The 24397-nt window shown below is 39.9% G+C and overlaps 6 protein-coding genes across 10 annotated transcripts in view; 2 read left to right on the plus strand and 4 right to left on the minus strand.

Moving 5' to 3' along the window:
- The window catches only part of LOC311030907 (hemoglobin subunit beta-2-like), a 1224-nt gene extending 414 nt beyond the window's left edge, over nucleotides 1–810 (minus strand). Inside the window, exons 1-2 of the mRNA XM_084036946.1 lie at nucleotides 652–810; nucleotides 225–447 (exon numbers count right to left, since the gene is read on the minus strand). Of these exons, the coding sequence (XP_083893072.1) occupies nucleotides 225–447; nucleotides 652–743 (315 nt within the window). The 5' untranslated portion in view covers nucleotides 744–810. The remainder of the gene's footprint in view (nucleotides 1–224; nucleotides 448–651) is intronic.
- Nucleotides 811–2599: 1789 nt separating this feature from the next.
- LOC311030906 (hemoglobin embryonic subunit alpha-like) lies at nucleotides 2600–3394 on the plus strand. The gene is made up of 3 exons (XM_084036945.1): nucleotides 2600–2731; nucleotides 2807–3014; nucleotides 3190–3394. The coding sequence occupies exons 1-3, from the start codon at nucleotides 2634–2636 to the stop codon at nucleotides 3316–3318; spliced, it is 435 nt and encodes a 144-aa protein (XP_083893071.1). The 5' UTR covers nucleotides 2600–2633; the 3' UTR covers nucleotides 3319–3394.
- Nucleotides 3395–4273: 879 nt separating this feature from the next.
- On the minus strand, nucleotides 4274–5150 carry LOC311030903 (hemoglobin subunit beta-2). Its single transcript, XM_084036942.1, has 3 exons — nucleotides 4993–5150; nucleotides 4570–4792; nucleotides 4274–4460 (listed from the first exon to the last, which is right to left on the minus strand). The coding sequence occupies exons 1-3, from the start codon at nucleotides 5082–5084 to the stop codon at nucleotides 4332–4334; spliced, it is 444 nt and encodes a 147-aa protein (XP_083893068.1). The 5' UTR covers nucleotides 5085–5150; the 3' UTR covers nucleotides 4274–4331.
- A 3289-nt stretch (nucleotides 5151–8439) lies between these two features.
- Nucleotides 8440–9246, minus strand: LOC311030902 (hemoglobin subunit beta). The gene is made up of 3 exons (XM_084036941.1): nucleotides 9088–9246; nucleotides 8770–8992; nucleotides 8440–8662 (listed from the first exon to the last, which is right to left on the minus strand). Exons 1-3 carry the CDS (start codon nucleotides 9177–9179, stop codon nucleotides 8534–8536), a joined length of 444 nt encoding a protein of 147 aa, XP_083893067.1. The 5' UTR covers nucleotides 9180–9246; the 3' UTR covers nucleotides 8440–8533.
- Nucleotides 9247–9921: 675 nt separating this feature from the next.
- nprl3 (NPR3-like, GATOR1 complex subunit) lies at nucleotides 9922–20898 on the plus strand. Of its 5 annotated transcripts, none has more exons than XM_084036939.1 (14): nucleotides 9922–10027; nucleotides 12710–12779; nucleotides 14177–14215; nucleotides 14925–15057; nucleotides 15758–15832; nucleotides 16748–16901; nucleotides 16986–17067; nucleotides 17157–17294; nucleotides 18092–18248; nucleotides 18659–18765; nucleotides 18919–19048; nucleotides 19530–19719; nucleotides 19812–20004; nucleotides 20531–20898. In XM_084036939.1, exons 4-14 carry the CDS (start codon nucleotides 14971–14973, stop codon nucleotides 20694–20696), a joined length of 1479 nt encoding a protein of 492 aa, XP_083893065.1. In that variant the 5' UTR covers nucleotides 9922–10027; nucleotides 12710–12779; nucleotides 14177–14215; nucleotides 14925–14970; the 3' UTR covers nucleotides 20697–20898. The 5 variants fall into 5 exon arrangements, with proteins under 5 accessions (XP_083893065.1, XP_083893063.1, XP_083893064.1 ...); XM_084036935.1 differs by lacking the exon at nucleotides 9922–10027 and adding an exon at nucleotides 10551–10931; XM_084036937.1 differs by lacking the exon at nucleotides 14177–14215 and having other exon boundaries at nucleotides 9923–10027.
- Nucleotides 20899–21040: 142 nt separating this feature from the next.
- mpg (N-methylpurine DNA glycosylase) lies at nucleotides 21041–22906 on the minus strand. Its single transcript, XM_084036940.1, has 3 exons — nucleotides 22353–22906; nucleotides 21985–22189; nucleotides 21041–21851 (listed from the first exon to the last, which is right to left on the minus strand). Exons 1-3 carry the CDS (start codon nucleotides 22605–22607, stop codon nucleotides 21418–21420), a joined length of 894 nt encoding a protein of 297 aa, XP_083893066.1. The 5' UTR covers nucleotides 22608–22906; the 3' UTR covers nucleotides 21041–21417.
- Between the last annotated feature and the right edge of the window lie 1491 nt (nucleotides 22907–24397).

The raw sequence follows: 24397 nt of genomic DNA on the forward strand, positions 1-24397 counted from the left end.
CCTTCCCAGGGAGTTCACCACCACGGACAGGAACTTCTGGAAAGCTGCCTGGACCTCACCGGTGAAGGCTTTGCCCATCTTGGCGGCAACCACGACGGTCAGGCAGTCGGACAGGAGCTGCAACACAACAAGCATCAGCAAACGTCAGCAACATGAAAGGTTGCTTGTTCTGTGAATCATCGTTGAAGGTGAATAGTTGTCTATTATTAGTTCCACGACGTTACCCTGAAGTTGTCGGGGTCCACGTGGAGTTTCTCTGAGTGCAGCACGCTCAGCTCGGCGTAGGTGTTCTTCATGTCGTCCATGTTCTTCAAGCCCCGGTCCAGACCGTGCAGGATGGTGGTTCCGTGTTTTGCAACCAATGGGTTTCCAATGATAGCAGAGGCGTTGTAGAGGTTTCCAAAGTTGCCGAAATACCTCTGAGTCCAGGGGTAGACGACGAGACACCTGAGGAAACACTTCAACACGTCAATGTTGCAGGATATGATGAACAGATGAAATGTGTGTGCTGAGAAAACAAACACCTATGATTGTTTGCAACACATTGTGCTCAATGCAAACACGGAATCCTGATTCTTCAACATAGTCGCTATTTCACAAACAATGACGTCTCGACCACAACCTTGCTAATGCAAAGTTGCACAGACTGACCTGGAAAGAGCTGCAGGGCCCACAGTCTCATAGTCCATCTTGGAGAAGATGTCCTGGATGGTGGCGCGCTCGAAGTCTGTCCATTCAACCATGTTGCCGGTTCTAGATGAGTACTGATCTCTCTGACAACAGATACAACTTTTAAAGCCACCCTGCTCTCCTCCCAAGCTTGTGATTGGATGGGCGGTGGGCCAAGTAGCCTATGGATTTGCAGCAGTGATAAGAGAAGGGCGAATCAGCTCCACCTAAATTATCTCAGAAAAATAAGTAACGTTCAAATTCTCTGTAAAGTACACCCTCCGAGAGCCCAACCTTGACCTTGGCAAGGGGTCACAGTCAGATATGTGCACAGACTAGAGATGACAGAGGGAAAAGAAAATGCCAATTTGTTACCAGACAACGGCAGAATAACAACTGTATTCCAGGTGAACCTGAATCCTGCCCATCAGGGTGACAACCAGCAGGAACTCGGACAGTTCCCACATCCTTGGAGGTCTTCAGAACCTTGGACAGCGACCTTTCAGTTTAATGCAGGATGTTCAACAATCACCTGAATCATTTATTTAAAAAAAGAAATAAATGAATTAAAAGAAAATGATGAATGTATATCTATATATATGTCTATATATACATATACAGTATATCAGCAATATTATATTAACAAGTATTATTAACGATATTAACTATTAACAATTGTAATTATGAACAAAACATATTTATTTTATATTCAATAATCACCTGAATAATTGATCTAAAAAATAAAAAAATAATTATGTATATGAATGTATGTCTACATATATATATATATATATATATATATATATATATATATATATATATAAATAAACATATATATCAGCAATATTATATTAACAAGTATTATTAACAATTAAAACTATTAACAATTATAATTATTAACAATACATATTTATTATATACAACCATCACCTGAACCATTTATTTCAAAAATAAATAAATAAATTAAAATATATACATAAATGTTGATATATATTTATATATATCAACATATATATTAGCAATATTATATTAACAAGTATTATTGACAATTATAACTATTAACAATTACGATTATTAACAATACTTATTTATTATATATTCGACAATACCCTGAATGATTTATCTCAAAAATAAATAAATGAATTGATATATATATATATATATATAAATGTACGTAGAAATATGAACATTATTATCAGCAATATAATATTAACAAGTCTTATTATTAATTATAATCATGAACAAAACATATTTATTATATATTCAACAATCACCTGAATAATTTATTTCAAAAATATATAAATGAATTAAAAAATATGTATAAATGTACGTATATATATATAAACATATATATCAGCAATATTATATTAATAAGTATTGTTAACAATTACAACTATAAACAATTATAATTATTAATAATACATTTAGTATATATATTGAACAATCACCTGAATATTTTTTTCAAACATTAGTATATTTTTATATATTTTTTTATATGTATATATATATTATTGTTATTATTAACAATAATTATTATTATTCACAATATCTCATCATCATATATTCTACTATCACCTGAATATTTTTTTCCAACATTAGTATGTATTTAATATATTGATTCTTCATCCAGCAGCAACATCAGCGCATCCAGAGAGCTTTCTGAGTCAATTAGTAATAAAATACCTGAATAATTCTGTGTCAGATTAACTTTTAGATTGAATTTCAAAAGTATACAACCATGAATGCATATGGTTTGAAAAGATCTTATCAACGTCCAAGAAGCATTAGAGCTACCATGACAAGATTTTTTTGTTTATGTCATGGAGGCTGTGACCTAGATTGGAACGCCTCATCCAGCCTATCTTTGAGGAGGTTCTGGGTGTGCCCATCCTCTGTCTCAAGCATAAAAACCCCCACAGTCTGGGCTCATCACAGCATTCAGCATCACTCATTCAACCGACAAGATGACCAGTCTCACTGCTAAGGACAAGACCGTAGTCAAAGCCTTCTGGGCCCAAGTGTCTGGAAGCGCTGGGGACATCGGCGCCGATGCTCTGGCCAGGTAGATATAACCACAAACCTGTTCCAACATTACTTGATGACTTTTTCTATGCATCACTCACTTCTTTTCCACCAGGATGCTGACGGTGTACCCGCAGACCAAGACTTACTTCTCCCACTGGAAGGACCAGAGCCCCACCTCTCCCTCTGCAAGGAAGCACGGAATAACTGTGATGAGTGGAGTTGCAGAGGCCGTGAGCAAAATCGACGACCTGAAAGGAGGTCTCCTGACCCTCAGTGAGCTGCATGCCTTCACTCTACGTGTAGACCCAGCCAACTTCAAGGTGCAGAGCCAAAGTCCTTCTAAGATAATAGCCTGTAATGTATATGAAGTGTTCCTCCAACGTGGGGCGATGACGGGGATCCAGACCTGCAACATGTCCATCTGTTGTTACTGTGCACATAATGTATGTTGGCTGCATGGTGACTTAAAATACCTCTATGTCCTTCTTTTCACAGATTCTCTCCCACAACATCCTCGTGGTCATGGCCATCATGTTCCCCAACGAATTCACCCCTCAGGTCCATGTGGCCATGGACAAGTTCCTGGCTGCTCTGGCTCTGGCCCTGTCTGAGAAGTACCGATAAACAGCAGGACAAGATGTCGGAGACTGCAGCATGAGCTTCTATTGCATCATGAAAAATAAATGCACTCAAGCTAAAAATGATGTTTTCTGGTTTGTTTGTGATGGTTTGTGTCATATATGAGAGAAGATCAAAAGTCACATCTGCAACACAACGCTGACTTCAAAAAAGATCCAACAAGTCAAGTTTCATACTCTGCTGAACATTAACACCGAAACAATAAGTGGATTCATTAATTAGCCAATCTTTAGAAAAATAATCCAGAACAATTTTGAACATTGATATTATTAATTTAAACAAAAACCTGAAACATTGGTTGTTTTTAAATGCTTTTAAATGTCAGAATCTCTTGGTGAGACAAAATCATTAAAAGACAACACCTAAGAGCCTTTTTTCCAATTCATAGACTAAAAGATGAATTCACACAATAATTGTATAAGGAATATAAAAAATGAAACACCCTTATTTGCAGCCACATCCTAAACTTTTAGAGAGACAGTCGATCACATTTAAGATTTAAATATTTATTAGACGATTCTTTGAACTTTGCACCTATTAATTATTATTATTATTAGATTTTAAGTTAATATATTACCTATTAAACTGGACTTTTAACTACTGTCCCTGAAACAGAAAATCTATAATATATTTTGTATATGGACAATTTATTTTTCAATACTACGCATTATAATCGAAACATTGTTTTGTTAATTAATTTGAATAATACGTGATAGTGTTTTATGTTCATTATCTTTTACTTTATGTATAATTTATAAACTTGTAAACATTACATCAGACGTATTGTTCTCCATCGTGTTTAAGTGTTATTTTTAACATTCTTTTTTTCTCTCTTTATGTCTCATTTTTTTAATGTTCACGTCTATTTTATTTATTTTTATTTATTTTTTGTAAAATTCCAGAGAAACAACTTGGTGGATTTGCTTATTTCTTTATTTGATCTTGAGAGAAAAACAAAGACCATTTCATGATGTCTGATGGTCCTCTGTTGCAGCTCTCTAATGGTACTGCCTTCCCAGGGAGTTCACCACCACGGCCAGGAACTTCTGGAAAGCTGCCTGGACCTCACCGGTGAAAGCTTTGCCCATCTTGGCGGCAACCACGACGGTCAGGCAGTCGGACAGGAGCTGCAACACAACAAGCATCAGCAAACATCAGCAACATGAAAGGTTGCTTGTTCTGTGAATCATCGTTGAGGGTGTTAATAGTTGGCTATTATTAGTTCCACAACGTTACCCTGAAGTTGTCGGGGTCCACGTGGAGTTTCTCTGAGTGCAGAACGCTCAGCTTGGCGTAGGTGTTCTTCATGTCGTCCATGTTCTTCAAGCCCCGGTCCAGACCGTGCAGGATGGTGGTTCCGTGTTTTGAAACCAATGGGTTTCCAATGATAGCAGAGGCGTTGTAGAGGTTTCCAAAGTTGCCGAAATACCTCTGAGTCCAGGGGTAGACGACCAGACACCTGAGGAAACACTTCAACACGTCAATGTTGCAGGATATGATGAACAGATGAAATGTGTGTGCTGAGAAAACGAACACCTGTGATTGTTTGCAAGACATAGTGTTCAATGCAAACACGAAATCCTGATTCTTCCACATAGTCGCTATTTGGCAAACGATGAAGGTCTAAACCACAATCATTGCAAAGTTGCACAGACTGACCTGGAAAGAGCTGCAGGGCCCACAGTCTCATAGTCCATCTTGGAGAAGATGTCCTGGATGGTGGCGCGCTCGAAGTCTGTCCATTCAACCATGTTGCCGGTTCTAGATGAGTACTGATCTCTCTGACAACAGATGCAACTTTTAAAGCCACCCTGCTCTCCTCCCCAAGCTTGTGATTGGCTGGCCAAGGAACCTACTGATTTGCAACAATGATTAGGGTAGAATGACGTCTACAATGTCCTTGACAGGAATAGCAATGGTTGTATCCAGCACAGTTCTTTTTGTTGGTCCATCAACATAAGATGATAAGGAATATGAATATAGGAACTGTTGCAGACTATGTTGTTATTTTCACTGTTGTGACTCATACACATATACACACATATATCTATAATATATTTCACCAGGGTCCCCTGACCCAACCTGTAACTCTTAGATGTTTAAGTCTGGCTTTAGGTTCAACATCGTGTCGACATTTATAGACTGAATGAACATTCTCATATATTCCAGCCCATTTATTAACACATTTAAAACTCTGTCCTTGGCCTTTGTACAAATACACAAACACCCACTGGATACTATTACCTGTTCAACTGCTCCTTAACCCAAATGTCTACTCAGCCAACCGGGTTGCAGCAACTAAGTGCATGTAGGCATGTGGACATGGAAGACAATCTGATCTGAGGTTGAAAAGAAAGGTGATGTAAAGTTGGTTTGATCTACTGGGATTTCCATGCACAACCACCTCCAGGGTTAATTATTCATATAATTCATATCCCTATCCACGTTCATATTCTGTACATCTATCTACCAGTATAACTGCTAACCTTATGTATGTGCATTATAACTGTCAACTTTATATTTGTGCAATAATACTATAATACCTATGTGCACGATCCTCTCATGATATACTACATTGATACTACAGAATATTACTCCTACATCAACAGCAACAGTTTTTATGTGCATACATTGTACATGCATAACTTATATTTGGTGTCATTTTGTATATTGTTATACGTTTATACTTGACATGTGTATGTTGTCACATTGCTGTGTTTATAGGATATTTATCTATAAGCACATTACTCTCTTTCTAACTCAATCTTGTGGAGCAATTACAGCTGAACAATTTCCATAAGTACTCTAATTCTTATAATAATAATATCCAAGCTAAGTGTGTCAAGCATATGGACATAGTGTAGTCAGGAGACAAAAGATGTGTTTAAATGAGTTTGATTTTCTTGAGGAAATAATACATGAATCACAGTTCCACTGCTGGAAACAACCTAGAAGGTCGAGACACACTAGTCCACAATGGAGGACTAGTTTTACTCCAGAAGAACACCATTTAATCGAATGATTAAACATATCCTGTGATTGGATGGAGCTGTCCTCTAGCGGTTACTATTGGTAGGGATGTGAGGACCTTGGACAGTTGACGCGTTCATCCTTGAACACTCTAAGCACACTTCCAGTTGTTGTATCAGTAGCCTACATTCTTTAGTTCTTCCTCTTTGAAATAACCAATTGCATTTACAAACCTCCCTTTAGAATAACGGCTTAGCAACCTCCAGCTGTCTGAAGTGCTGAAAGAAACAGAGCACCAACGAGTTCACACTGAGATATTTCCATTTCTACTCAGTCTGATTCAACAAGCAATGCAGTTTAGAATCTCTTCATCGTTTACTAATGAGGGCCATGCATCGGCTTCATATTTAAAGGAGGGCAGGACATGCACCATTACCGTCCACTGAGTGGCGCTCAAACACAGTTCAAAGTCATGTTTGCATTCAAAAGCATCAAAAGCCACAGAGTGTTAGACTTGGCCCGACTCCTAAGCCAACGTTTCTCATTGTTTCAAGTAATTGTGCCATTGTAATTTTGTTCAGTCACCCTGAAGAAACAAGCAGATTGTGTGGAGTTACAGTTACGAAATGACCGAGGAGCTCTTGAAATGATGTGTTGAAGGTGAGCTGCTTGGATAGAGTCAGTATTACCTGGTAGGATTTACCTGGTGAAGCTGAGAGGTCCGTCAGCCCTCTGCAGCGTGTTCCCGTCGGGGTAAATGTGCAGCCTATAGACTATTGTTTCACGCTCCGCCCCTAAGAATAAACTGACCAATGGAAGCGTAGCCCAGTATAACGTACAGGAGCGTCCATAGAGTTATAATCATGCGCAAATGGCTTGTCTTTTACAGTCAAACAAACATTATGCTTGAACCAATTTCACCTGTGACTCATGATGTAATCATTGCACCTGATCAAAAGGGATTACTGATGCATTTAAATAGGAATTAAAAGTGGATTGTGTCTGAAAAAAAAAAAAAAAAAAACACATTCCAACTTTATGCTTTAAGTGCTTACATTGGGTTAACATGCACATGTGATCTTTACCTAGGATGCATTCAATTAAAGTACCTAATTCTTCACACCGGAATACTGACAGACACTGACATGTATAGAAGAGGTCCAAGTTTTAGATAATTGTGCATCTGTGGAAGGAGCTGGGGCTGCACGGTGGTGTAGTGGGTAGCACTCTCGCCTCACAGCAAGAGGGTCCTGGGTTCGATTCCTGGATCGGCCCCAGGTTCCTTCTGTGTGGAGTTTGCATGTTCTCCCCGTGTCAGCGTGGGTTCTCTCCGGGTTCTCCGGCTTCCTCCCACAGTCCAAAGACATGCAGGATGGGGATAGGTTCATTGGTGACTCTAAATGTCCCGTAGGTGTGAATGTGAGTGTGAATGGTTGTTTGTCTCTACATGTCGGCCTTGTGATAGACTGGTTACCTGTCCAGGGTGAACCCTGCCTTCGCCCAATGATAGCTGGGATCGGCTCCAGCCCCCCCGCGACCCTGAATACAGGATAAGCGGTAGAAAATGGATGGATGGATGGATGGAAGGAGCTGCCAAATAGCAAACAGCCAGGTCCTGCAACTGTGGCACTGATATGTGAAAACAAGATACTGAAGGCATCTTGTGTTGTGGTGCAAATCAACAGTGAAAAGGCACACAGCCTGTGGGTTGAAGTAAGTGAACCCTGAACTCTGCACAAACACACAACCCTTGCACACGTTTTAATTCACCACTCATCCTGGACACACATCTCCGTTTACAGTATTTTAGATATAACCTGAGCAGATAGCAGACAGTAGCATGGGCTAGAATAGGATACTAACTGTCAGTATGAATATGAATATGAGATCAAATGCAATGAATCTGTGGGTGGATTTCAAGTATTATTAATTATGCATATTTACTTTTACGGTTGATACTCCTGTGCATTATGAACACATGTAGTCAGACATTTCAATGCAGGACCTTTACTTATTTCTACTTGACCTTGACTGGATTTAAATGAACACTGAGCAGCACGATATAGCCTATTGTGAAAATGAATTTCAAAATGTTACGATGTGACGATTCACAGACAAAAAAAATGAATAGACAGCTTGTTAAATATGCTTGTGTCATTTATTTACGTCTTTGAGACATGACGAGAAATAGAGCATTTCCTGATGACTGATGGTCCTCTGTTGCAGCTCTCTAATGGTACTGCCTTCCCAGGGAGTTCACCACCACGGACAGGAACTTCTGGAAAGCTGCCTGGACCTCACCGGTGAAGGCTTTGCCCATCTTGGCGGCAACCACGATGGTCAGGCAGTCGGACAGGAGCTGCAACACAACAAGCATCAGCAAACGTCAGCAACATGAAAGGTTGCTTGTTCTGTGAATCATCGTTGAAGGTGAATAGTTGGCTATTAATAGTTCCACGACGTTACCCTGAAGTTGTCGGGGTCCACGTGGATTTTCTCGGAGTGCAGCTTGCTCAGCTCGGCGTAGGTGTTCTTCATGTCGTCCATGTTCTTCACGCCCCGGTCCAGACCGTGCAGGATGATGATTCCGTGTTCTGCAATGTCCTTATTTCCAATGATGGCAGCGGCGTTGTAGAGGTTTCCAAATTTGGAGAAGTACCTCTGAGTCCAGGGGTAGACGATGATAGTCCTGAGGAAACAAGTAAAAACATGCACAAGCTGCAATTAAAAATGGTTTTGTTATTGCACTTCTTTTTGCAAATTCATAAGGAAACCATATGTCACCTGGCAAGAGTTGCAGGACCCACAGTCTCATAGTCCATCTTGGAGAAGATCTCCTGGATGGTGGCGCGCTCGAAGTCTGTCCATTCAACCATGTTGCCGGTTCTAGGTTTGTTTCACTCCTGTCTGTGTCAGTAACTGATGCAACTTTTAAAGGAACCGCTTCACTCCTCCCAAAAAATGCAATTGGCATCCAATCCAATCATTGGATGCAGCAGGGCAGGGGGTTGGTCAAGTATTACGGATTTGCAGAAATTGATAAGGAAATGGTTAATCTGCAACACTTAGATTGTGCCCACAGTGGAGGAAATATTTCCATCTGCGTAATGCGATCTATGATGATGACGTTAATGTTAGGCACTCTTGGTGATGTGGTTGACTTAAAAGCCTCCATAACACCCTGATCACAGGGTGAAGTAATCCAGCAGAGGGGCTCCTGCAGGTCAGGAAGCTCTGACTTGACTCTGATTTGATGCAATGAACATTAGGACAATGTCTGTCTTGAAACATTATCAATGTAAAATTTTGTTTGGAAAATCACAACTGATGAATGCTTGTCTTCAAGATCAATTTAGCCTATATGTATAAATCAGACAGTGTATAGAATAGACGGCATTTTTGTATTTCATATAGTAAGTGATGGATATTTTACGTGTATGTATTTGATAGTTTTACCGATTACTTTGCAGATTTGCACATACAGAAAATAATTATTATGTATTAGGCTATATTATTCTAGATTAAGATATGTGAAAACATTAAAGTGATGTCCATCAATATTTATAATACAATAAAAAGTTGTTGCTATCTCACAATGAGTACATTGCCTTGCACTTTTCTGCACTTAGGTGCCTCATCAGATCTGTCACACCTCGTCCCGGTCAACTAGATCTCTCTGGATCTCTCCCAGGTAGCCTCCTCGCATGAGAATGGTTTGTTGCAAGTAAGGATTGAATGCATTACTTAAGTTCTTACAGCTTTTCAACATTATTTGTGAAGGCAATAATTGGTCTTCTTTTCCTGTGTGTGTTGAATAAACAGTCAGCCTGCTGTGGAGAGGGCGCAGAATATATATATATATATATATATATATAGCCTATACATGCGCCTGACACCTTGAGGGAACCACAATCCACTGAATGTTTTTAAAGGTCTTAAGACATTTCTTTTTAGCAAAACTTTTGGTTCTCCTCTTAGATGTTTAAAAAAAATAAAAATAAAAAAAATTTTTTTTATTTTTTTTTATTTTTAACAAAACTGCTTTTAACGTGTATCCCTTTGAGTGAGATCTTCCAATGAAAAGGGGACTATAAATAAAATGTATTATTATTTTTATACACACACACACGTATATACACACACACGTATATATATATAGCGGCGGCTATAATAGGTTCCCATATAGGTATATATATATGGGAACCTATTATAGCCGCCGCCTCTGTTTCCAGCCGAACGTTTTCCAAGGTGACACAAAACAATCCGCAGTATGATGTGCGGTAGGGGGACCTCGTCGTCAGGGCCTCCGGTTTAATTCCACTCAGACTGTAACTTTATTGAGGGTTTGGTGTCGGTGTGTGGCGTACATTAACCACAGCGAGCTAACTGTCACCGTTACTGTGTCGCAGCGAACGTTAGCTAGAATGCTAACACGATGTTCAACCCATTAACCGGGTTACCGGACGACCGGAGATCCATGTACAGCCAGTCCCAAAACAGAGTGTACAAAAGCGGCGATAAGACCAGCCCGATTAGCGTCATACTGGTCAGCTCCGGCAGCCGAGGGAACAAGCTGCTCTTCCGGTACCCTTTCCAAAGAGTGGCTGAATGCCCTTCGGCTCTGACAGGTAGGCGTAGCATCAGTCGTTAGCATCAGTTAGCCGCCGTTAGCATCAGCCGCTAGCAACAGTTAGCCACAGTCACTCAACGCCAACTTTCTATTTATTGCGTAATAATTAATTCCCTCTTTATTCTGATATCTGCACGTACATTTGGCCACTTATCTCTGTACCTACACAGTGCTGTGTCTGTAGCTATTTACTTTTATATCTAATTATGTGCATAAAACCTACTGTATGCATCTTTAATTAAGATCAACTGTAATTATACTGTTAACATATGTATGTGTTGTTAGTAGATCCTTACTTATTGTAAGTATATAGGTATAGGTTTGTAGGTATATCATACCTGTGTGTTTCTCACGATGCCCATAAATCTCCATTGAATTGAATAAACTTTCACTTTCACACAAGATACACATTTACAGATGCTGGGCAAAGTGACTAACGTTCCCAAATACAATACAATACAAATACAATATAACAAATACAATATAACTACAATACAATACAAATACAGTACAATACAAATACAATACAATACAATAAAAATACAATATAACAAATACAATATAACAAATACAATACAAATACAATACAATACAAATACAATACAATACAAATACAATAAAAATACAATATAACAAATACAATACAATACAAATACAATACAATACAAATACAATATAACAAATACAATACAATACAAATACAATATAACAAATACAATACAATACAATACAATACAAATACAATATAACAAATACAATACAATACAAATACAATACAAATACAATATAACAAATACAATACAATACAAATACAATACAATAAAAATACAATATAACAAATACAATACAATACAAATACAATACAATACAAATACAATATAACAAATACAATATAACTACAATACAATACAAATACAGTACAATACAAATACAATACAATAAAAATACAATATAACAAATACAATACAATACAAATACAGTACAATACAAATACAATACAATACAATAAAAATACAATATAACAAATACAATGCAATACAAATACAATACAATAAAAACAAACAAATACAATACAATACAATAAAAATACAATATAACAAATACTATACAATACAAATACAATACAATAAAAACAAACAAATACAATACAAATCAAATACAAGTACAATACAACAGCCTAGCTGTTTATGTTACCTATACAATTATCCCTTGGTCTTTATCGTAGCTATTAGCTGGACTTGCCTTAGATTTTCAAAGATGCGTCTTCCAGAACTGTGAAAGCGTTTTGGCTAAGAGGTTAAAACGTCTTCGGAAGCCCAAAGCAAGTCCAGCTGTCTACGATAAAGCTCTCAATGATGACCTGGACGACTGAGAACCTTCACACATACTCTTGCAGATACTTGCAGATATCAGATGGAACTGTAATGTAATGTAATGTGTTTTAGGAAACTAAAAAAATAAATAGGTTAATGCAAATCAGCAGTATGTCTTGGCTTTTATAGAACTTTCATAGTTAGTTTTCTTGGCATGTTTGGTCACTTACATGAGAAACACTGGAAAACTGCTTTGCTTGGAGCATCAATGGTCACTAATAGACTCTTACTACCAGAGACAACAACAAACCATGGGTTAATACAGGAAAAGAATAGGGATTACCTCTCTGACACATGCTTGACATCAGTATTGTTATTGTAACATTTTGTTTTGTGTCCTGACCCATGCTTTTCTAATTCGCATCAATAACCGTGAACTAATGCTGTGATTTCTGCCCACAAGCAAAACAACGAAGTCCATACGCTCTGAACACAACCGGGGATGGCCTTGAAGATCAGGATGGTGATTCAAGGTACTTTTTTGGTGTTCATTTAATATTGCTGGGTTTATAAATGCATCATGAAGGTAGATTGACTGTAGGTGGACACACCATTCTAAGATCCACAGCAGCCACTCTCATAAGGTTTCCCTTGCTTTTGCATTGGATCTTATTTTTTCAAAAACTTCATTGTATTTTTCATTTGATGGTCAATATTCAATTGAACTCATGTGGTTACATTTTATTTTACTTTATTAATTAAAAGAAAAGGCTATATGTGTTGTACTTCAAAACCTAAAACTCACCTCACCATGTGTCTGTATGTCCCATGACTGTTATCACAGCTCCAGCTGCTTTTTCAATACACTTGCTTATCTGTACTGGGAATTAAAAAAGCCTCCAATCCTCTACTTCAGATGAATAAAGGGATTTTACATAGCTTCACATGAACATTAGATGTTAGATCGTAGAAATGGTAAGATCACAAACGGGAAGTGTTCATAGATTAAAAACATATAAGGTTGGTGACAGATGTGACAATAGTTACGTTGAGCAATGTGTTTGGCCACATGAGAATGAAGATACTGAAATAAGTACAAACATGTTGGAAACCTGTAATATAGGAGAAAAATGGCCGTATTTTCTGCAGTGTGGTCAACACCGGTTATGTGAGTTAGACATAAAAATGAAATACTGGGCTATTCAACATTTGAAACTCCTTCCTGTTTGCACTCAAAGATGTTAATTTCTTTTCCTGAAAGAAAATGAAAATATCAGAGAACCTCCCAGTCGTGTGCTTGATAGATGGTAATGCTCGTCATTCATAGGTCAGTCTCACGGCTGTAAGAAGCAGATAATTCTACAGTGTCTATCAATTCATCTCACTTGGCATGATGAGAAAAAACTGTCATACTTCTCTTCTTTTGCTCATTTATCTCCCACTGACTCCACAGCAAACAGGCATTATGGGTTTTTAAAAATGTATGACCTTAAATGCCTTTTAGATCGATAATACCGGGATATAGAACTAATATAAAATATAGATGCTAGCTTACACTTTAAGCCACATTTAAATGTACTATATGAAATAGGAACTAGTATATGGCCAGTAATTTGTCTTCTTTAAGCAGCAATACTAGTTTGAAGTCATGCAGTAACAGCTTAATAAAGACCAGTATGTGCATGAACTAGTTTCTCAGTATTTTTGGAGGACTGTGAACATTTGTAGTTGCATGTATGACAGCGTTGAGCTGGCGTTTCTCAGGGTCATTTCCATGAATCAACATGCAGACCAGCGTTTTCACATCACGGTATCACATGTCTGTTCGGGTTGTGTTGATGTCCATTCTATGCATTCAGCCCAACTGTGTGTTGCATTTTCCTTTTTGTTTGCTTTTTTCTTCTTTTTTATGGCCCAATTCCCATTTCAGAGAACAATCTCCACTAACTGACGAACAGTTGGTAGCAGGGTAAGACCAAATCATTCTAAACCACCTTTCCTCCGCTTAGATCACCCCTGTCTTATTTTTACCCCCTTCTTTCCTATTTTGTGTCCTATATGGATCCCCGAGCCTGATCTCAGTAAAATCCTCCTCAATTATCATTAGCACATCCAGTGAATAATTCCTTTGGTTAATTCAGGATTTCAGTTTTCCTCTGTATGCCTTTAAAAAATCCAACAGTTTAAAACTTTAATTCAAGTAAATTCATATTGATTATATCACCTCTAGCATGTAGACAAACCAAAACATCAATCAATGCAAACTCCAATAAAGCGACTACGACACATTCCTTTCAGATTGTGTTGGTGAGGTAAGTCTATAATGTCTTTAATTTTGTTTTCTGGAAGTTAACGCCTTGATTTTGATCCCTTTGATTGCAGCATGAGTTACTTAAGTCCAACCAGCATGTGTCTTTCACATTCTTCATTCATACAGCGACTTCACAGTCTCTGCGAGGAGGCTTCTTCCTCTTCTCTACTCTCCAGTAGCCACACAAGCTTTTATGATTTATACTGTCAGTGTTGAATTACATTGCAGGCAGATGCAACTGATTAACACAACCCCTCTTATAGACAGGAATGTTGAACAATGTAAACAAACAGTGCTCATTTAAACTGTCTCTCTGTAACCTCTCATCACACACTTGTCTGATTGAGGCTGTTCTTCCTCCTTTAAGGTTCTCCGACATCATCCTCGCCACGATCCTGGCCACCAAATCTGATATGTGTGGGAAGAAGTTTGAACTGAAGATCGACAATGTTCGATTCGTGGGCCACCCTACTCTCCTGCAGCATCCTCCCATCATCCAGGTTAGGAACCAAATCACTCATCAGTTTCAGTGAAGGTTTAAGAGCACAACAACAAATCTAGTGTGATATGTTGTCGGAGAATCACGAATCACAGAAACACACCTGTGATTGATAATGAGCCGTCTTTATTTATATTCAGATTGTTATTATAATAGTGATGTCTGTCTATGATGAGACTCATTTCGACCCTTAAATGTATGTATTTTGGCACAGGAGTCTAAACCTCAGCAGCGCCCCCTATACAGCTTGTTTGTTGTTGCACTGTTGATATTGAGGTATTTGGTTAAAAATATCAGTTATATTTGATATTTGAATATCACCCAGAACTAAATATAGTTGTGACAAAAACATGTATCATCAATGAAATCCTATATATGATTGTAATATAAGGTGTTTCTGTGAAAATAACAGGAACTAATTATATTATACTGTAATTAGTGAAACAACACCTCGTACACGACTTATACATTGTGATCAATTAACACTTAATAACACTGAATATTTCAGGTCTGACAAATGTTGATTTATTGCAGAGCTAACATTGTGTTATATTTATAGATTGTGTTATATTTGTATTATATTTAAAGTAAGGATTCATATATCACAAATACATTGAGATGCTATACATACGTTTTATAATATTTTGTTATCACACGTTTCTTATTTTATGCATGTTGTGAATGTTTCTCTGTCTGTGCAGGTTTCTAAAACCGATCCTTCACCCAAGAGAGAAATGCCGACGATGATCTTGTTTAATGTGGTGTTTGCACTCCGGGTATGAACAGACTCCATCTGAAGGATTTACAGTTTAATTTGTAGTTAGCTTTCTGCAATACCAGTTTAAATAAGTTGTGTATAACTGGTACATTTTTTTATTATGGCCAATTAAGTCAGCTGGCTGTGGGTGGGACGCTGATATTGTGTGTTCTGTTAATCTAGGAGTCCTGTGAAGGGGTGGGGTGTGTGATAATATTCCACTATACTTTATCTGTGAGGGCATGGGAACTCGGGTGAATCGGGGCCAATTAGTTCTGCTTAATCATGCTGCCCGACGAGGCAACGCGTGTTCCTGCCCATGCTGAGTCACTCTAACCAGCACAGCTGAGCTGGGCCAAGAAGTGCTCAGTCATGTTTTCTGCCCTGCAACTGTGGTATTTGTACCCTTGACATTTCTAGCGGTCCCATTTGGGTTATTTTAACACGGTAGCATGTTAATCATTTTACAAACATTTAACAATTAAAAATCCATGAGCTTTTTCATTCAACATTTTCATAAATACAGATCAGCCTTGTTTTTTTGTTTTTATATCTACTGATGGCATGTATGTGTCCATCCTCATTTAACTACCCAATAAGAGAACAGAATATTACAAAAAAACTTCAATAAAAACGGATCAGTAAGCTTCACAGTAATAGGAGTTATTAGAGGGTTATTACATTAGACTGCCCTGCACCTGATTAAATAGGTGAAACTAATAAACTGTCTATTAATTTACATTGGCTTAATTAAAAACAAAACTGATTCTGTATTACACATAACCTAAGATATTTAGTGCAAGTATAATCTGAATATTAAAGGCTCGTCCATGTTTTACAGTTTGAATGAAAGCTGAATTTGTAAATGCAGTTGTTAGGTAATGGCTGAGCTGTGAAGCTGTGATATACATGTTTTCATTTCCGGCCTCGACAGGCGAATGCTGACCCGTCCGTCATCTGCTGCATGCACAATTTGTCCCGCCGCATCGCCATCGCCCTGCAGCACGAGGAGCGGCGCTGCCAGTACCTGACCCGAGAGGCCAAGCTGATGCTGGCCGTCCAGGATGAGATTACCACCATGACCGAGAGTGAGACGCTCACTTGTCCCATCGTACAATTACGAACATTACGTACAAAACTATAAAATGTTGTGTTGTTTTTCCTGATCGAAGCGGACGGAAGCCCACAGTCCCCGTTTCGACAAATTCTCCCCAAATGTAAACTAGCCCGGGACCTGAAGGAGGCTTATGACAGGTGTGTGATTAAACATGTCATGCATTGTTCTTCCTTACATTGTTCATACAGCTGACTCTGTATGAACTCTGTTCTTCATGTTTTTGCAGCCTTTGTACAACCGGTGTGGTGCGACTACATATTAATAACTGGCTGGAGGTGAGCTTCTGTTTACCACACAAGATCCACAGGATTGGAGGGAACTATATCCCCCCCGAGGCGTTGGAGCGCAGCCTTAAAGCTATAAGGTTTGTTTTTTACGCACCGAAGAAAACGTTTCTTAACTGTGTGGGTTGCAAATGACAATTTTGGCAGCATGTCAATGTGAAACTGAAAAAGGCCTATCATACCTAACCACAGATACTCCACCCAATGTCCCCCGTCTCAAAGCAAAAACACATCGAGGGTTAGGAGGCTTCTTATCAAACGGATAGAATGGATATTACAGACAAATGGTCACCCTTTAATTAGCTATTTATGACATTTAGAGCATTAACTCTTATTTTTATACACTTTTCCACAAATGCAACATCTCTTGGGGATAGAAGAAGAAATGTTCTATTCATGTATACTCCATTTTGAATGGCACCTTAAAGCAGCATAGTGTTCATGTGTTAATCTGACTCCAAGGCTGCCTGGTTGAGGAAAAGGAACAATAAGGAGGACCAAGTAGTGCATGATTGTTAGAATGCCTTTTAATCTATGTTGTTAGATGCACTGATCAAAGGTCCCGCTGATGAACTGAGAGTGAGTGTTTTTTGTGTTGAAGGAGTGTTATGTCTTTAATAGCGGGTTAAGGACCGTTTTATGAGCTTCAGTTTTGTTCCAGTTCAACTCCTATGAAGAAACCATGTAAAATGTTCTGTGGACCATACTGCCACCTACTGATGCTTCACCATACGTACATCAGTTGTGGTCAACTTCTACCTCCCCATAGTTCCGTCTTTTGGAGCGGCAAAGGTGGAATTAGTGCATTCAGGCTATGAAGTTGAGAGAAAGCTGTTTTATTTGGATATATTCCTTCATATGTTGTGTGATCCTACAGACCCTATCATGCCCTGCTGCTGCTGGAGAGTGAGAAGGCTCTGCTCAGCCAGCTTCCTCTGGATTGCTCGCCTGCGATGGTGCGCCTCATCAAAACCTGCTCAGCGGTGAAAAACCTGCAGCAGCTGGCACAGGATGCTGACCTGGCCTTACTGCAGGTAACAGTCACACCGCCACACTTTACAAACCCAGCATGGTTTCATAATTACAAATATGTAGATTGTTTGGTATATATTTCTATTTAAAAACAATATATAAAAGGTAAGGAGTCTCTGCAGTGCCATCAAAGTTATACATGCCTTTCTAATATAGGGAGAATCAAAGATCACGGTCCTTTTAACTGTATGAAGCACATACAGCTGTTACAACTAGGTAAAATATTTACAACATTCAAAAAGGAGAGGGATGAGATCTGTTAAAAATAATACGAGTCAAAAGATCTGTTGATGGTGTATTACTGCCATCTAGTGGACGGTATATATATATCTATATACACACACACAAAGGTTTTTGTTTAAATGGTCTTATTTCACACCATTTTTATCATTCTCCAATAATTCTCCCTCAGATCTTTCAAATTGCTGCTCACTTGGTTTATTGGGGCAAAGCCATCATCATCTACCCGCTGTGTGAGAACAACGTCTACATGCTGTCTCCTCACGCCAACATCTGCCTGTGAGTGTTCCTCATGTCAAATACATGGGTGTCAAAAACATAAAGGGGTTGTTGATAAAGTCAGACAAATGCATGCAACTTTAAGTAGTAACTTTAAGTGGATAATTGGTTTTATATCGGCATGCTAATGGTCTTGCATGTCTTCCTGAATAGATACTCCCCGTTGGCTGAACACTTTGCCCAGCTGTTTCCTGGTCATGATCTGCCCTCCATGTTAGCCAAGTTCTCCCTGCCTGTCTCACTGGCCGAGTTCAGAAACCCCCTGGAAGCTCCTGCACAAGAGGTAGGACTAATCAGATAATAGTGTATCATTAATGAGTGTAATTATTAAGCGTTATTAGCGTTATTCTAATTTGAAAGATGTAAACTTTTTTTAGATTAGAATATAACATTGTGAACAAAAGCAGACATTTTTGTACAAATTAAAGCAAAGTGAAAGCATAAATCCCACATACATGCAGCGATATACTGGCTTGTAAGAGCAGAGCCATCTGGTGTTATCCTCCAACCCATCTGGTTTTGGCATAGCTGCTTGTGTCGGCAATGAATTATAAATGGCAAAAGGACATCAGCTCCTGCGCCTGCCGCCTCCATTTTTCATGAGAACAAGATCAGAGGGCTCTGTCTTTGGGCTCTATTTTGAGTTTGTGGGGTAGTGGGGCTGATTTAAAACATTTGACCTGGTTCGGGACATGAGCATGCTCAGCCTCACGTGTTCATTGTTCGTCCTGGGCTCAACTCTGATGCAGTCTGCTCCTTACCAGGCCCAGCTCATCCAGATGGTGGTGTGGATGCTGCAGCGCCGCCTGCTGACCCAGCTGCACACGTACGTCTGCCTGCTGGTCCCGCCCGGCGAGGATGAGCCCGGGTCGAGGGATGAAGACCCTCCACTGGCTGCCCGGGTAGGAGGCCGCAGTCTCAGCACCCCTAGCGCTCTCAGCTTCGGGTCCCCAAGTATGTTCGCAGCTAGCTCTCTTTCCTCCACACAACTCTTAGAGGTATAACATTTATATAACGTATGATCATCTGTGTGCTTCTGTGTGAAGCCAGCAGTGATGACATGACCCTCACCAGTCCCAGCATGGACAACTCCAGCGCAGAGCTGCTGCCTGGTGGCGACTCTCCGCTCAACAAGAGGATGACCGAGACGCTGCTAGCCAGCCTGTCGGAGCACGAGAGGCAGATTATTCTGAATGTTCCTGCTGCACAAAACCCCGAGGATCTGCGCATGTTTGCAAGGTAATGAAGCCAGAAGTCTCATTCATATTCTGTGCTTTTAATCAGCTTTCCTCTCCGCTTTAAAACGCTCAGATTCTCCTTACAGTAGTCAATCCACTGATATTGAACACCAAGAGTTTATTAGACCCGTCTTGCAACAGTGTAATTAAAATGACATGGTGGCTGTTGAGCTACAATATAAAGGTGTCTTAACAGATGGGATACATCGTGGTGAGCATCCATTGATTCATGATGTTAGAAAGCTTTGTCCCTTCGGAAATGACAAGATATTTGTGCATTGGTTTGGAAAATAAAAGTGCTTTTAATTGCAATTAGAATATTTTAAATATTTCTCAGCTGTTAGCTCTGCACACGTTTCAAATAGGAGATGTTTAGAAAGCTTCCAAATCCAGAATCAGTGTTATGGTCCCTACTACGCAGTCAGAAAACATGTCATCAGAGCAGACCGACCTGTCCTGTGGTTGATTTGCTCAGATAATGACTCACTGAAACTCATTTTCCTGCCCTTCATGTCGACTGCTTCCAGGCTGCTGCACTATTTCCGGGGACATCACCACCTGGAGGAGATTATGTACAATGAGAACATGAGGCGCTCACAGCTGAAGACGCTGTTTGACAAGTTCCGCAGTGTCCTTGTGGTGACCAACCACGAGGATCCCATTATTTCCATCTTTCAGTCACCCATGGATTAATGGCAGCGAGGCGGACTCAAGTCTCACCAACTGGAAAAGCAGTAAATAGCCCGCCGCGCTCACAGCTAAGTGCAATTGCTCAACTTTTTAAAACTGACACAATGATTGTGTCAATAAGTGCAGATTTACAAAAAATGTAGAAATGTTTTTCCTTTATGAGCCAAATCTTTGTTTACAATATTAAATTATTTTGTACATACCAGCAGTGCCTGAAGTGTTGTTTATGTGGAACTAGTGGTGAGTTGGGTTTTACTTGAACTGTGTTAGATGATCTGCACTGACCACAGAGGGGCAACCTGAGTAACCATCATTCCAGACATTCAGCTCCCTCTCCTCAGGAATCCCAGAGGTGGAGAGAGAGACGGCAAGAAAGGGAAGGCTCCAAACATCAGGCGCTGTTGTTGCTTCAAGAGAAGCAGAGCGTGCCAGACATCTGTGAACTCGCTGATTCACCCAAAAGACACTTTCTCAAGTCAGACACGGATGGAAGACGTAAACAAAAGAGAAAATGTGTTTCAGAATAGATTTTTTAATAGGCACTCAAATATTGAGTCTTACTGTCGCCAACTTCAGTTATATTCTATAAGTTCAGCTTTGTTTCAGTAACATAAATCTACTTTGTTGCAGCTTATGAAATGAATCCCCTATTGAGGTCGTCGTAGCATCTTGACGTCCTGCCTAAATGGTGAAGTCCACAAAGGGAACAGATGGCAGAGTAGTTTTAGGGATATTCGTGCCGTCCCGTCTCTGCATCCGAGGGACCTGAACTGTTCATTACATTTCCAGACTGCCTTTCTGCCTCTTTGTTCACGACGCTGACACACGGGTGCCCACGGAGATAAAACCTCCAGGGCTTCTTGGCCCATTCCCCATGAGACTGGATTCCAATGCGCGGTGCTGATACTACATCGTGGGCTCCCGCTGGACCCGGGTCGGGGTCCCTCTCCAGCCACACCTCGTGGTCCGAGGCGAGGTCTCGGCGGTCAAAACAGCGGGGTATATTTAGAGCCTGGCACAGCTTGGACGGCCCGTTGCAGAGCTCTTTGTCCTTCAGTCGTCGTGCTCCCTCTTTGCGTCTGGCCGCCCTCAGCTGCCTCATGGCGGTCTGACCCTGCAGGGGCTCGAGGGAGCGCAGCAGCACGGCAGCGCCCTCCCCTGGGGAGACAGCACACAACACGCATCTGTCAGCAAGGCTCCACTCTGTCTCCTTCCTCTCCCTTTACCACTGATGATAAAAACACTGCTGTGTCTTATTAAGATCAAACCAGACATTCAGTCTGGGTGGTACCTTCACTAGACACGTTCATACAGAGGTAGATGCCATAGATTGGATACACATAGATGGTGCCCGGCTCCATGAACATGGCTGTGTTCCTCTCAGTGCGTTTGCCTCCTGCTGAGTGTGAAGCTCGGTCCTCCCCTCCCAGGTAGGCTTCAGTTTCCACGATCCTCCCTCGCAGCTCGGCGCCATCTGCACACCTGCGGACCAACACCTGCAGGGACGAGGAGCAAGATGTTCTAAATCTGATCACAATCCATTAATCAAGTCCAGATTCTTCTGTGACTATTCTGAGAAACATTTAGCATCATGTGACGTTAACTGCTTAGAAAAACAATAATTGGGTGTGTAGATTTAAGGTGGGACGGCAGCATTACCTTGCCGAGGAACGCTTTAGCCAAACTGATGCAGGGTTGGTTGAAGAAGTCCTCCCCCAGCCTGAGCTGCTGCTGCTGCGGGTCTCTACGGGTAAAATAACGGCTTTGCTCCGTCTCAGCACGTCCACACGTCTTCCTCTTCTTCAGCTCGGCAGGTGTCACCGTCAAACCCCTCCGGTGTTCGGGTTTCTTTACCGCCTGTTGAGGGTCTGCTGCTACTGTGGATGCTAGCATCCTCCTCTTCCTCCCGGCCATTTTAACGTTAAAAAAGCACTTTAAGCAAAGATACCACACCTTTACGTCACACCCGCTGTCTCTATTGTTACGTCAGCACTTCTGTGTATTCTGGAAACCGTGTATTCATGTTTCTTTTTTGAGTATGAAAGTAGATTAAAGGCACGGTGCTAGCGCTCACATACCGGAAGTAAACGCGTGTTTTGTTTCTCTTAAAGGGGCCGCGCATCATTTAGGTCAGGGGCGTGGCTGTAGAGCGCTATTGATTATGTTGCGATTTATTTTATGTGTTTACTTTATTGAACATGTTAAAAATAATAATACATATAAATAAAGTGAATGGGCAGTAAAAAGGAAAGTAAAAAAAGCAAATGGGATCCTCCTAAGTGATAAATACATGACTCAAATAATATAGTTAAAAGTTAAAAACTTTTCCTGGTCCTCTTATTTTTTATAATTATTTATAATAATTAATCATAAACAAATTAAAAATTCAGTTTGAATCAGTCGGTATCTGATATTTAGCTTAAGAGTGTATATAAGGGTATTTAGAGTGTATATAAGGGTATAATAAGGGTATTTAGAGTGTATATAAGGGTATACTGTATATAAGGGTATTTAGAGTGTATTTCAGGGTATAATAAGGGTATTTAGAGTGTATATAAGGGTGTATTTATCCCGGGTGTGAGGAGGAAGCTCCCTCTTGTATGTATTTCCACATTATAGATAATTATAATGACTTTGCAGCCCAAAGTTTTCTTGCTGCTCCATATAATATATAATAACCCCCCACCCCACCACCAGCAGCACTTTTCCTGCTGCTGTCTTATCATTTTAGCCTCATTGAAAACACCCCGCGCTAATAAGAGTTTATAAATAGAGCTGGTGTGCCCAGGAAGTGGACGGCGCCAGTTTGGCTGCAGGCACTGTGGGTTCATGTGGCTTTCTGGGAGACTAACAGTGTGTGACACGCTGCCGTTGCCACAGACTGCAACTTTATCAGGGAAGTGCAAGTTTGCTGTGCTGTTGTTTCTGATGACCTGAAAGCTCATGGCTGCATGCGATGCCTGATATAAGAGCGGATGGACAGGCCGATAGATGCAGAGTGGTGAATGAATAATGAAATAACCAACTACCTATAACATACTTCTTAATTTTGTGTTCATTTTGCTAGTTTAACCACGTTACTAAACTAATAATAGCCATCAGATTTTACGGAAGTATAAGTGTGCAAATTCCTCCTCCCGCCCCATTTCCTTAAGTTAATAATTCTGCAGTTTCACCATCTTTTCTCCTTTCCACAAATGTTGAGCTGCATTTTAGGATTTTCAGCTGGAGATTGACTTTGAGTTGATTTGTTTTCTACATTTGATGTCTGCCTCGGCACACATTTTACACATTCACACTGCCCTTCTTTACAGCTTGTGGATCGTCTTAGTTCTTCTGGACATCTGCCTTGTTTTTCAACGTTGAGTGTTCTGCAGATCTACCTGAGCTTTCTACAGCATGAGCTCCGACTTCAGTCTGGGAAGCCTTTGTGCTTTTGAGCCTTCTCCTCCTGTAGCTTCAGGTTCCAGTTTCATGGATGATGGATATGACTATATGTATTATGGATAAAAAATAATTCCACTTTCATCTCCACTTTTAATACTACAAATATGATGCAATTTCAAGTATGACATCTAGTATAATAAGGAATTTTCCTCATTTTTTATTTATTAATTCGAAAGAAGAAAACAAACAAACAAATATGCAATATTACTGAAATACAATCTACCTCTATAGAGACCTCCCTCCCTCCGTCAGTCAGT

The sequence above is a fragment of the Eutrigla gurnardus genome (genome assembly GCF_963514095.1).
Source record: "Eutrigla gurnardus genome assembly, chromosome: 20".
NCBI classification, from domain to species: Eukaryota; Metazoa; Chordata; class Actinopteri; order Perciformes; family Triglidae; genus Eutrigla; species Eutrigla gurnardus.

What these genes read in the sequence shown, in the direction of transcription:
- nprl3 (XM_084036935.1), top strand. Translation starts at nt 10,739, where the DNA reads ATGTTCAACCCATTAACCGGGTTACCGGACGACCGGAGATCCATGTAC. An exon ending in GATCAGGATGGTGATTCAAG is followed by an intron (nt 12,780 to 14,176) that starts GTACTTTTTTGG and finishes TTCCCATTTCAG; the next exon opens with AGAACAATCTCCACTAACTG. An exon ending in GATTACCACCATGACCGAGA is followed by an intron (nt 16,902 to 16,985) that starts GTGAGACGCTCA and finishes TCCTGATCGAAG; the next exon opens with CGGACGGAAGCCCACAGTCC.
- LOC311030903 (XM_084036942.1), bottom strand. Translation starts at nt 5,084, where the DNA reads ATGGTTGAATGGACAGACTTCGAGCGCGCCACCATCCAGGACATCTTC. An exon ending in GGCCCTGCAGCTCTTTCCAG is followed by an intron (nt 4,793 to 4,992) that starts GTCAGTCTGTGC and finishes GTGTTTCCTCAG; the next exon opens with GTGTCTGGTCGTCTACCCCT. An exon ending in TGGACCCCGACAACTTCAGG is followed by an intron (nt 4,461 to 4,569) that starts GTAACGTTGTGG and finishes GTTGTGTTGCAG; the next exon opens with CTCCTGTCCGACTGCCTGAC.
- LOC311030906 (XM_084036945.1), top strand. Translation starts at nt 2,634, where the DNA reads ATGACCAGTCTCACTGCTAAGGACAAGACCGTAGTCAAAGCCTTCTGG. An exon ending in GGCGCCGATGCTCTGGCCAG is followed by an intron (nt 2,732 to 2,806) that starts GTAGATATAACC and finishes CTTTTCCACCAG; the next exon opens with GATGCTGACGGTGTACCCGC. An exon ending in TAGACCCAGCCAACTTCAAG is followed by an intron (nt 3,015 to 3,189) that starts GTGCAGAGCCAA and finishes TTCTTTTCACAG; the next exon opens with ATTCTCTCCCACAACATCCT.
- LOC311030902 (XM_084036941.1), bottom strand. Translation starts at nt 9,179, where the DNA reads ATGGTTGAATGGACAGACTTCGAGCGCGCCACCATCCAGGAGATCTTC. An exon ending in GGTCCTGCAACTCTTGCCAG is followed by an intron (nt 8,993 to 9,087) that starts GTGACATATGGT and finishes TTGTTTCCTCAG; the next exon opens with GACTATCATCGTCTACCCCT. An exon ending in TGGACCCCGACAACTTCAGG is followed by an intron (nt 8,663 to 8,769) that starts GTAACGTCGTGG and finishes GTTGTGTTGCAG; the next exon opens with CTCCTGTCCGACTGCCTGAC.
- mpg (XM_084036940.1), bottom strand. Translation starts at nt 22,607, where the DNA reads ATGGCCGGGAGGAAGAGGAGGATGCTAGCATCCACAGTAGCAGCAGAC. An exon ending in CTAAAGCGTTCCTCGGCAAG is followed by an intron (nt 22,190 to 22,352) that starts GTAATGCTGCCG and finishes TCGTCCCTGCAG; the next exon opens with GTGTTGGTCCGCAGGTGTGC. An exon ending in TATGAACGTGTCTAGTGAAG is followed by an intron (nt 21,852 to 21,984) that starts GTACCACCCAGA and finishes CTGTCTCCCCAG; the next exon opens with GGGAGGGCGCTGCCGTGCTG.